The sequence below is a fragment of the Teleopsis dalmanni genome, chromosome X, assembly GCF_002237135.1.
Source record: "Teleopsis dalmanni isolate 2A chromosome X, ASM223713v2, whole genome shotgun sequence".
NCBI classification, from domain to species: domain Eukaryota; kingdom Metazoa; phylum Arthropoda; class Insecta; order Diptera; family Diopsidae; genus Teleopsis; species Teleopsis dalmanni.
In genome coordinates, this window is record NC_051848.1 from 54,678,251 (window position 1) to 54,691,132 (window position 12,882).

Here is a 12,882-nt window from a genome sequence, read left to right on the forward strand (position 1 = left end):
AAACGTTTTGAACAAATACTATAAATAAATAAACAATAAATAAGCAATAATAATAATGAACAATATTAATACGCAAGAATGCGAACTGTTACTGAGTTCTTCCTGTGCTGGATTTTTAATAAAAGATGGGAAAACTCACCGATATATAGGCATCTGTATGCAATCTGTTTTGAATCACGTTTCGATAAAAGGAAATCCAAAATTCTCATTGAGATACCCCGTAGAAATATCGATCTTGGTAGGTATACTTACGGGTCAATGTAAACTAGAAACCATGCCAGAAAATTAGGTCTCCCTTTCAATCAAGCCTGTCGCAGCTGTGGGGAAGACGATGAGAGTGCCTCTCATCTATTATGTTTTTGCCCAGCTCATGCACACCAGCGACTCAACACTTTCTTGAAGAACTTGATCAATTACAAGACTTAACACAAAATAACATTCCAGGCTTCATATAAGGTAACACAATGGGCCAATAGGCCTAAGTGAATCCACCAGAGATCGTCGGTATAACATAACCTAATGTGCAAGAACATTAAAAGCGGAATATGTAGTACCATAACATAATCCACTAGTGCTGGATATTCAAGGTACGTAATCTATAGCTAGTATGCAATATTAAAACTTAATAATTTTTTATACTCTACTACTGACAACTTATATAAATGATAAGTCTTTAACGCGATACAAATAAATTGCCACTGAAATGAGAATAAAACTTTCCCATATGTCAAATACCCATATGAAATATCCTAATGCATACACGCTCAGAGAGGAATTTATAAAACTATTCATAGAAACTATGATTCAATATTTGTTTCCGACTTTACGGTGGGTATTGGGTTAAGATATATAAACTTATAATTCTGTCAAATATGCAAACCATTTAATTCCTCAGTAGACTCTGCATCAATATTTTCGAATACTTCATTGTGTCCTGGTTCAACGCTAGTATTTTGAGATGTTAGCTGCTCATTTTCGCTGCTTTCCATGGATGTCATGCAAGTAATTACTTCTTCTGTTGGTTGTTGACGGATAGTATTACGATCGGCATTATTTTCTATTAAGAGAAACAGTTGTTAAGTGAATATAATACGAAAATATATTAAACATAGTACATTGTCACGTTAGAATATTAACACGCATTGTAATAATGTTCGGTACATGTACTTATATTTTAATGGCTTATATTAGAAATGACTATATATTCCCATATATCATGTAGGTGTTTGAAATTATATATACTAATGAAAAATAAAAGTACTCACTTTTTGGGTTTTCCATTGCTGTTAAGCGCTATATTTCAGTGTATTTTAAAAGATTCAAATTAGTTTCACAATGGCATGTCTTCTCAACTTATCTGAAATTATCTTTAATTTATTGGAAAAAAGAAATAAATTAAGCCTTACACTTAAGCAGATTCATTCAATTAATACAAATTTTTTACCTTTCACTTCTATAGAAATTAAAATAACTGACGTTGTACTCAACTATTTATTGCAGTCGGAAGTTTTCTTCTCGTCAAATAATTATGAAATAGTTATTACAAAAAAAAACAGTGTTGACAAACGAAAGAAAAATTATTTGACTTTAAACGTAACTATAATTTGATTAATTTAAATGTTGTCAAAGTGATGAGATTGTGTGTCTTGTTTGGGCCTATTGGGAGAAAATATATACGATTTTGTATGGATATGCCTAACCCATCCCGATTAAGGAGCGTAGAATTTGTATGTACGAATACTTTTCATGAATTTTTAAAGAAGATTTAACAACATTTATGGAAAAAAATTGTCAATTTGTTAACAATTAAATACAAACCCAGTTGTATTTCAAAGCTCTGAAGAGAGAAAAAATATTGCAACTATTCGAAGTCAAGAATATCAGAATTTTATATACTTTTGCAAACTCTCAACTTTCAAATCTTTTTATATATCTTTATTTTTATAGCACACGTCTCAGCAATACTATGATAAGTTTGCAGTTTTCTAATGGTGGATAAAACAGTATTGCTTTAAATAACACAGCCGAAATTATACAGTTTCTTCCATATACCTATTAATAAATCTGTACGATATAAAATTGAAATAAAATATATTTTAAAGCAAGGAAGAAATTAAGATGAAGATTAGAGATGACGCAAAACTAGAGATGACGCAATTTATAGAAATACTTCTGAGAACCAATCCGTTCTAAGAAGTTTCATTTTTATGTGGAATTTAATGGTAAATTCAATTGAGAAATAAAAAGTAAAAAGTTTTGTATCATTTTTTGTGTAAAATTGATTTAATGGTATTATGGTGCGTATGAGTGACGTATAGGACGTCTTACAAATTAATTTTTTTAAATACCTTTAAAAACAATACTTCATTGGAAATATTTATTTTTACAAAACGAAAATTATTCCAAATCAGAATAGATCACAATACGTCACGAATCTCCCTATTACTGGAAGCATAAATATCTTTTGTATACCTGGAACAAATTTTTCGAAAAAAAAAAAAACAGCAAGTCCTGCATTTACGTTGACCGGAGTGTCTTACTAAAGCCATTACTGATGATAGTGATGTAGACAGCAAAATGATTAAAGAAAAACTGAGGTTACTGGAAGAAAGAATTATATTTTTCATTAATGACCGCAAATAGTAGTTATTGGAAAAATATTTAACAAAAAAAAAAAAACTAAAAAAAACAGCAGCAAAAAATTGTATAAATTCTTATTTAAGTATATAGATTAATTTTGAGTATCATTCATTGACGGAGTTCTGTAAAAGTGTGTCCAGAGCTATGATTTCAGTGTATAAACAAGAGACATCTGAAGTGATTCAGTTCATGTGCGATAACACATCAATCTGGAAAAACAAAAAGTCTGGATCTGGTTGAAATTATAATGATCACTTAACCAAGCGACATTGCTATTGCGGTGTACAAGGATGTATTGCTGTGATGTTCTTAGTTGATATTCATAGTTGATGTACATCTGATGAACCAATGATAACAATCCTCAATTCAATTTATAAGCATACGTGACATTTACAGCCACTTGAAAGCGACTTTTTATTTGCGAATATCTCTTCTAATATGTGTGGTAGTGATTTTTTGATCAAAAAAATATCAAATGTTTGTGATTTGTGATTATTGTTAAAATTTTTTTATAATTTTTTTATCTTTTACTCGGAATCACCACTTTGTAGTTTCATCCACTGCTAAAGTCTATTTGTCCAAAACTGATTGCCTGTGTGCTTTGGTGCTGAGGGTCATGGCATTATAAAGAGGGTTTCGTTCTGAAAAAAACGTTGAAGCGATAAGAAATAAAGGATGAGATCTCAAACACTGACCAAATGTTCTAATGACAACATTTGGATACATTAGTTGAATCAGTACACGATTCAGCACATAAAACTAGAACTGGACTTAAATTTAATGGTTTGTAATGGATTGCAATAAAAATTGTAGGTTGCCATAATATTATTTGTAGTTAATAAATTACTCAACCAGATAGATAATATTCCTTTTCACGTTGAATGTTATGTATATTACACTTTAAAATAGTGTTGATAAACAGTAAGCATTTGCAATGTAGGTTGAGTACAATTTTTTTTTTTTTTTGTTTTTTCATGCCTTTTAATAGTAAAATAATAAATAGAAAAAATAATGTATTTGTTACGAACAATGACGACAGGAAATACGAAGAATTAACGAAATCATTCGTTGACAGTTAACTGGAAATTTCGTATGTACTTCCAAAAGTCACTCACAATTGACGAAATTTTAGTCTTGGCAACCATGAGATTTGAGCTGCTTATAGGTTAAGCGATTTCAAAAAGGTCGGACTAAACAAGCCAGCAGTGTTGTTGTTTCATATGTTATTTTTAAAATAAGCAGTTGTTCTTTTGTGATATGCTTACAAAAGAAAAGGCCTATTATTGTTGCTAGCTGTAAAATATTCACATTAGAATGCAAATGAATTATTTTTTGATTTTTTCTTATTTTTAATATTGGGTCTATTTTCTGGTGTTAAACGCCAGAAAATAAATCTTCAAGATGGAGCATATCATCGACGTATCAGTACTAATTTGGTTCCAAGAATTGGAAGTGCATTCGTATTTCTTGAAAAAATTTTATGAATCTACAAATCTGTATTATAGAAGAATGTCATCATCTTCAACCAACAATAGTTCCCAATCAAGGTTAAAATAAATTTATCTATTTGATTCATGCCTTTCTTGACTTCAAAAGGTTGCACTATTTTTCATAGCTACAGACCTTTGAAATACAACTGGGTTAGTATTTAATTGATACAAATTGACAATTTTTTTTCCTTAAATGTTGTTAAATCTTCTTTAAAAATTCATGAAAAGTATTCGTACATACAAATTCTACGCTTCTTAACCGGGATAAGTTGGGCATATCTATACAAAATTGTATATGTTTTCTCCCAATAGGCCCAAACTTTCACATATAATTATTATTATTATTATATATTATTCACTGTTTTGGCCAACGTGATGAGACACATAATGTCTTATCACTTTGACTACATTCAAATCGAAACTTTTCTCTTTCTCTCATTCTCAACTTACTAGTTTTTCAGCCATGATTCTTATAACGCAAGGTTTGTATATATTATATATTGCGTTGACAATCTGTATTCAATATTCAGTAAATTACAGTTAAGTTAAAAGTTAAATAATTTTTCTTGCGTTATGCAACACTGTTTTTGTTCAATATTTCATAATTATTTGATGTAGAGAAAAGTTCTGACTGCAATAAATAGTTGACAGCGTCGGCTATATTATTTTCTATAGAAGTGAAAGGTAAAAAATTTTTATTAATTGAATGAATCTGCTTAATTTATTTTTTACCTAAAATTATATTTAGAAAAAGCTTAAAGTACTTGATAATGAGTATATAATATATTTTCCAATAAATAAAAGATCATTTCAGGTAAGTTGAGAAGACATGCCATTGTGAAACTAATCTGAATATTTTAAAATACACTGAAAAATAGCGCTTAACAGCAATGGAAAGCCCAAAAAGTGAGTACTTTTACTTTTCATTAGTATATATAATTTCAAACACCTACATGATATATGTGAATATATATTATTTTCTTACTTAAGCCATTCTAATATAATTACATATGCCGAGCCTTATTACATTTCCCTTAAAAGAAAATAATACCGGTCGTAATACTATCCGTCAAGTTTATAGGTATATCTTAACCCAATACCCACCGTAAAGTTGGAAACAAATATTGTATTATAGTTTCTATGAATAGTTTTATAAATTCCTCTCTGAGTGTGTAAGCATTAGAATATTTCATATGGGTACTTGACATATGAGAAATCTCCATTTTCATTTCAATGGACAATTTTTTGTATCGCGTTGAAGACTTATCATTTATATAAGTTTTCTGTAGTATAGTATAATATTTTATAAAAAAATTATTATGTTTTAATATTGCATACTAACTATTCTATGTAAGAAATAAACGAGGTGCCGATATCAACTCTGATCACCACCTACTAGTTGGCAATAACTAGTAAACCCAATAAGAATTCAGAAGTCCAGTAGCTTCACCAGAATCAAATACAAGATCTCTAAATTGAAAGCACCTGCTCCTACTGAGAACCTAAATCCTCAACATTGCTGGAACAAAATAAAAATGGCTATTAATGAAACCTGCATGAAAACTTCAGGTAGAGCGTCAAATAATACCGAAGACGACTTCATCTCAGCACAAACCTGGATAATGATAGAACAACGAGCAAAATTAAAAAATGAGATAAATGCCATGAAGAAGCCTAATGATCGAAAGAGAGCATAAATGGAATAGTTACACCTGAACAAACATGTCAAAAGGAAATTCGGGACGATAACAAAAAAAATTCTCTAACAATATGGTAAATGAAGCGGAAAATGCAGCGGCATCAAATAATATGAAGAGTCTCTTTGGTATAACAAAGAAACTAACAGACGAGAGCGTCAAAAGAAACCTCTCTGTCAAGAATCTCTCTGATGAGCTATTGACAAACGTAAATGATTAGCTAAACCGATGGTGTTAACATTTTATTCAAATATTGAACCTATAACGCGAAGGTGTCGTGATAACGCAAAATGACAACATAAATGATTTACCGATTAGGGTTGATCCTCCTTCAAAAAGTGAAATAACCAATGCAATAAAATTGTTGAAAAACAGAAAAGCTGCAAATTTTAACAATATTCCGGCCGAAGCGCTAAAAGTTGATTTGCAACTGGCAACGGATATCTTACACCCACTCTTCAAAAACGTTTGGGAAACAGAAACTTACTCATCCGACTGATTTCATGGCACTGTATTCAAACTACCCAAAAAAGGAGACATAAGTGACTGTAACTACTCTGAAGTACTACTACGACCAGAGCTAGCGGGTTTCAGAAGCGGAAGATCATGTGTTGACCATATTAACAGTCTTAGAATAATTATAGAACAATCGATAGAGATGCGATCTCTCCTTTATCTGCTTTTAATCGATTTTGAAAAGACGTTTGATTCGTTAAATCGTAATTGCATGTGGGCAGAGTTGAAAAATATTGGTGTTCCGGCTAAAATAGTCTCCGTAATTGCAAAAAGCTACAATCAATTTAAGTGCGCAGTTTTACACGACAACAAACTGTCTGAGGCCTTTTGTACAATTTCTGGCGTACGTCAAGGATGCGTCCTTTCCCCACTGCTGTTTTTGGTTGTGCTTGATACAATGACCAAGAGAGCAAATAAATAAAAGGTACGAAGTATTGCATAGAACACGCTGTCATCGAACACTAGGCTAGAGTGTTTGGACTGTGCTGACGACAAATGCGACTTGTCTTATCGGCTTGATGATATGCAACAGAAACTTAATAACCTGTTTTTAGAGTCCTGCAAAGTCGGACTGAAAATAAATGCACAGAAAAGAAAAGAAATCAGAATAAACAATCAAATCTCTTCTTTTCTCTGTTTTATAAAAGAGAGAAAAACGGTTTTTTTAGTTCATCCATCTCTTGCGGTGGAACAGGATAATATTTGTAATGGATGGAGGATCATTTTGTAATGCGAATTGTTCGAAGTTTACTTTTGTGACACAGTCAATATTTTTTATCAAATTCGATGATATTTAGGGGTACCTAAACACTTCATATCGTATTCTTTATAGTCTATTTCCTATAACCTTTCTTACCTGTTCAGAGTATTTTTCCAACTGCAGAAGAATTACACTTCACCAAAGAGGTAGGTGTAATTATGTGCTGCAGTTATGTGGGTAGTTCAGCTAGTGTGGAACTTATTAGTTTTTTGATTCATCAATCTAAGAAAAAAGTTCATAAAACGTTTTAATTATTTTAAAATTCGTAACTTAAAAATAGAGATGATGCGGAACTAATTTAAAATGTTAATATAAAATTTAATGTAAAATTTAATGATAAACTCAATTTAGAAATAAAAATAAACGTTTTTGTGTTCATTTTGTTGGAAAACTGATTTAATGGTATTATGGGGCGTATGAGTAACGTGAGGGACGCCTGATAGATTAATTTTATTAAATTCTTCTAAAAGCAAAATCCCACTGGAAATATAAATCAATTTATTAAAGGATAAATCAATTTATTAAAATACTTTTCCTGAAATTTTTGGGTTTTATGTAGAATTTTATTACTAATCGAAATTAGAAATATTGTATACGAATATTTGTAGTATATTCCTCGAAAATTCAGTCAATAGAAATTGGTATAGTACGCATGGGCTTGATATGTTTTGCGGGGGAAAAAAAAATTTTTTTAAATTTTAATAAATAATACCATTCTGAAAATTTTTATTTCGCAGTTAAATTTAAAACTGAGTCTAAATAATATATAAAAATTCTGGGGAGTTGTTTAGAAATAAATTTTTTTTTGAAATTTAATGGTTAATATTAGTAAATAAATATAAACAATTTTAATTGTGTAAACAATTTCTTAAAATTTCAATCAATTATCTTTAAAACGCAGTAATATTCAAGTTCCTACCATTTACAGAGCTTGAGATATGGCCATTTGAAAATGTGTCTGCAGTGCCAATACTCAAAATCCCATCGGACCATATCTCCTAGGTCTTCTTATTTTATGAACGGAGCTCATAAAAAAATTTCAACTAAATCTGAGATGATGAGGACCAAATCCGTCCGGTTTGTGAAAGAATGACACATATGGCATAATAAAACCTTATAAATTATGTCCAATTTTAAACATTAATAAATTTTATTAAATATTATATTTCATTAAGCAATTTTATTCTGTTTAGACTATTTTTTATCAAAATTATACTGATATTTATATCAGTATCTATTTTGTTTTCACAGTAATTTAAAAATTCATTAGAACACATCTGTCTTTAACAGCTGTCGTTAATAAATCAACACAATGAGGTGTGTTCACGAGTTAGCGTAACTGGTTGCACTTTTACTCGGTTGCCGAGCTTGTTACTCGAACTCGTGAATAACCCTAATGTTATTCTACGCACGAGGATGAATTTAGTGCAAACACTATTGATTGAACATTTCATTTGAGAGGACCACGATATACTTCACTCATTTGAAAACACTTTCTATGTGAGTTAAAGAACGATGATTGGTGTACGAACTCACGTTGCTTATTTTAAGACAATTGGAAACCATCATATTCTATTATATGTATTCTATCACTGTAACTATATATCATAACACAGTTATTTTCAATGTATTCTCTGGTTATCTCAACTAGTAACTATGTTTTTTGTAGAACTTGAGGTCTATACTGATACAACTACGCATGGGCTTGCATTACAAGATTTGTTCAACTATTTGATGATGACAGAACCTTACGAAAATGGCCTGCCACCATAAAATGATCACAAATTTTTATATATGATGGGCTGAATGAAATTTATATTTTTGCATTCGGAGTTTAACTACGATCTGTTACGTTTGGTTAAATTTTAAACTTGTTTCTGAGAACATGATCTTTCAAAATATATCCTATGCTCCCAATAACTTTAGATTGCATCGAGTGTGTCATTTTCATCAAAATTACGATACGTCAATTACTTAACAAGTCAATCAGGCAGTTTAGAATTGCTTTTGTATACATATAATCCACAAGTAAACGTGACTTGATTTAATCTGAAATATGTGGCATCTGTTAACTAAGATAGAATCTAAGTTGCTGAGGGAGAATTGTGAAATCAGAGAAATTTATAGCCCTTGGTTTTCGCAAAATAGTATCAATTGCTGCAGTAGTAAGCGTGTTCTGGAATAACATTCCTGGAAAAGCTAGCAGATATACAATTTAATAATTTTATATTAGAGCTTTAAATATTTATTTTTATATGTGTATATATTGTGTAATATACACATTGTTTGAGAGGAGCGTCTCAACTTAGTCATTGACTGAGTTGGTAAGACGTTAAAAAAGACCCTAGCATGAATGATTTAAATATTTTAATCAAATCCATCCCTCATCTTAAAACATTCGTAACTAAATGGTGTATGTCCACTGTTAGTTCGTAGACGTCCATACTACTCAACAGACATAAATACTGTTCTGTTTGAAAAACGAAACCACAGATATGAACTGATAGTACCGTAAAGGAAACAAAAGTTGCCATCCCATTAATAGCCTAAAATATGTAGTATATCATAGGTATCACAATTTTGTTTAATATATTTTATATATTTTAGTGAATGTAGTGTATTTTAACGAATAACTATATCTGTTTATAGAAATCAATCGTTGCCGTAAAAAAACTACTAATCAACGGAAAAAACAAAAAGGAGATACTGAACAGATAACAACAGAACCATTCGGAAGTAAGTTATCACCATTTTTGGACAGGCTTATTAAATCCGGACACATTAAGGAATTTGAAAGTGACTCTTCGGAGTCAGAATCTTCAGAGGCTCTTGATGGTAAGAAAGAGAACGTTTCATTTTAACTTTTAAATTGAGTGGTATCGGTTTTGTGACGTAAATGTGTGATTCGATGTGTTACTCATCAATGTACACTTGCTTATTAAATACTACAACTGTCATTATTCTTTGTTCCATATTGCATTTAGCTTATTGTAATCATTGAATGCAACTAGTAAATATACTTAAGACTAACAAGCATTTTTAGTTTGATAAATTATAAATATTTATACTAACGTTTTATTACTTATTGAGGTCAAAGGGTATTATACGTTTTAATCTTGGTACTGAGTTAGTGCGTTGACTAATTGCAAAATATCTGCATTTTCATGTCACGTAATTTTCGAACCGTGAAGAACAGCATACGTTTTTATGACGTCCTTGAGAGGTTTTATTATTAGGTCACGATGTAGGTCTGTATCATGAATGTACCAGGGTGCATTTTTAAAATTTCTCAGGACTATGTTTTGGAAATGTTGTATTATCATAACATTACTCCTACTGATGCATTTCTATAACTGTATACCTTATGTCCATTCAAGCTTTAAGATTTCAATGTAAACTATTTTATCTGGTTGAACTTTAGCTCAAGTTCTTTTTTTTTTTCTTCACATGCTTTTTTCAACGTAGTTTAGCGTCTAGGGTGATGCCTAAGTATGTTACCGTATTCACATAAAAGAGAGACCTTTTTATTCATAAAGTCAACGCGTACCGATTTGGTATTGTTAAGCATGAGTCGCCATTGTTTCGTCCACCGATGAACATTATTAATGACCAGCTAGAGGGTTTTAGTTGATTCCATTTCATTAGAACCAATTGAAAGTACAGCTGTATTATTAGCAGACGTAGCAATTTTACAAGTTTCTGTTACTGGGATATCATTAGCAAACAGAAGAAAGAGTATGGGACCAAGGACTCTTCCCTGTGGAACAGTCGTTTTAATTCCCTTTAGTTTTGAGTAGCAGTTTACCTCGAAAATATTTATTTGTTAAGAGCAAAATATTGTTCTGGCAATTGTATATAAGACCTTTATGCCACACCTTGTCACACCTGTGATATCAAGGAATACTGCCAAATACATTTTCTTTTTTTCCAAACAGTTTTCTATTACGTTAGTAATTCGACGGACTGGTTCAATGGTTGAGTGGTTGGTTCTAAAGCTGAATTAATGATTTTGAGTCAGGTTTTGTTTTTCTATAGAATTTGATAGTCACTTCTTAAACAACACAATAGATAGTAACGATATGGGTGTATAGGAAGAAACCTCATATGCAGCTTACTTCAGATACTTTCCAAAAGGAGGGTATGTATCTCAGTTTGAAGCATGTGTTGATAAAAAATGTCAGAACTTTGTAGGCATTTTTTGGGAAGTTTCCAAATTAAAATTGACTTAAATTTTATTTTTAACTTCTTCTTATAGAAGAGACTGCATCCGAAGGTACTGGTGATAAAGAGGATAATAAGCAGAAAGTAAGAAAAAGAAAAACAAAACGCGCTAAAAAGATGATAATTGAGTCTGAATCCGAGTCTGAATCAAATTCATGCTTTAGTTATACAACGACTAAAGAGGAATGCAAACCTAATAATATATAGGAATAAGCACTAAACAATAAAACGAAGAAGATGACGTCCTTTAATACTAGAGTCAAAACAAAATTTATTCCACCACCAGCATGGCTTAAGCCGAAATACGATTGTGCAGATATGAGACTACCCGAATTATTGTAAATTATTATTTAGATATCATAATAAAGAGGCGTTAATTTTCAATATTTTATAGTCTGTATTTAAAAAGGAAACTAAGGGCTATCCATGCCGAAATTAAAAAATTTCTAAAAAAGTCTAAAAAGAAACAATTCAGAACTCGTGAACTTAAATGGAAAATGTAAGTAATATCTGGACGACTTCATTTTCTTTATCGAAATATAATAATAAGATTCCTCATTTTTATCCTTAGCCGAAACATCATTCTCGATATGAAAAAGGTTGATGATATGAGTTACTCGTTAGCGCATTATAGTATTCCAGTTAATTTCCTCCGAAAGGTCAATGAAAATTTAGCTTGTGGTTTGCCTGTACTTAGTAACATTCAACGTCCTATACCTGAAATGACACTTCACAGCAAACTCTGCAAAGTTTTCCTTAAATGCGGATGGATATTTCTTAAAAGAACGTTTCCTGAAGAAGGCTACAAGTGTAGTTTATATCGACAAATTAGAAAATAATTTTTGTATATTATAAGAAATATTTTTTTTGACTCTAGATATAAAAGGATGTAATAATTTCAATTTTAAATACACATAAATAAAAAAAAATAAAGTAATAATAATAATAAGTGATAATAATTTCTGTATAGTAAAACATTATATTCTTGTACAGTATATGAGGTATATTTTGTAAGTCTTTTTTGTAGAATCCGAATCGCACTTCTTGATATGTGGAATAGGGCACAGCAAACAAATGCCAGAAGCATGGAAAAGCAGTTTCATCTTCCAAGCCTATAAGAAAGGCAACAAACTTGAATGCGGTAACTACAGATCAATTTCGCTACTCGATGATGGCTATAAAACTAAATGGAATTTTTGCAACACCTTTTAAGAAGGGAGTCCCCAATTTACACTCATTCTGATTGTCTTAAAATTTTTTTAATTCATTATTTATTTTGTCCCTCATTAAGAAATTCACGTCCGGCCAAAAGGATTATTTTACAGAATTTAGTAGGAATTCTTTGTCCGCGTGGTTTCAGAAATATTGTTCACCCAAGAGAGAACAACGGGGGTGTTCTTAGGAGAGTTTTCACTGTAATTACATTTCTAAAACAAAATATTAGATATTTTAGTTTCGATTTAAACTCTCCATCCATTGTTGAATGTTGGCGATCACATCTATTAAATTTGTTTATTTATCTAATTTATTTAATTAATTAATATATTTATTTATTTAT

The 12,882-nt window shown here is 30.7% G+C and overlaps 2 protein-coding genes across 10 annotated transcripts in view; one reads left to right on the plus strand and one right to left on the minus strand.

Annotated features, from left to right (window-relative positions):
- The window catches only part of LOC119688944 (dentin sialophosphoprotein-like), a 41,029-nt gene extending 39,496 nt beyond the window's left edge, over positions 1-1,533 (minus strand). For 7 of the 8 annotated variants that reach the window (XM_038103632.1, XM_038103631.1, XM_038103627.1 and 4 more), the window contains exons 1-3: positions 1,445-1,533; positions 1,266-1,367; positions 881-1,057 (exon numbers count right to left, since the gene is read on the minus strand). In XM_038103632.1, the coding sequence (XP_037959560.1) occupies positions 881-1,057; positions 1,266-1,281 (193 nt within the window). In that variant the 5' untranslated portion in view covers positions 1,282-1,367; positions 1,445-1,533. The remainder of the gene's footprint in view (positions 1-880; positions 1,058-1,265; positions 1,368-1,444) is intronic. The other variant, XM_038103626.1, reaches the window with a different exon arrangement.
- Positions 1,534-4,936: 3,403 nt separating this feature from the next.
- On the plus strand, positions 4,937-12,189 carry LOC119690242. Of its 2 annotated transcripts, XM_038105260.1 has the most exons (5): positions 4,937-5,036; positions 9,753-9,938; positions 11,359-11,662; positions 11,719-11,823; positions 11,896-12,189. In XM_038105260.1, the coding sequence occupies exons 1-3, from the start codon at positions 5,021-5,023 to the stop codon at positions 11,529-11,531; spliced, it is 375 nt and encodes a 124-aa protein (XP_037961188.1). In that variant the 5' UTR covers positions 4,937-5,020; the 3' UTR covers positions 11,532-11,662; positions 11,719-11,823; positions 11,896-12,189. The 2 variants fall into 2 exon arrangements, with proteins under 2 accessions (XP_037961188.1, XP_037961187.1); XM_038105259.1 differs by lacking the exons at positions 4,937-5,036; positions 9,753-9,938 and having other exon boundaries at positions 11,532-11,662; positions 11,896-12,182.
- Positions 12,190-12,882: the final 693 nt, after the last annotated feature.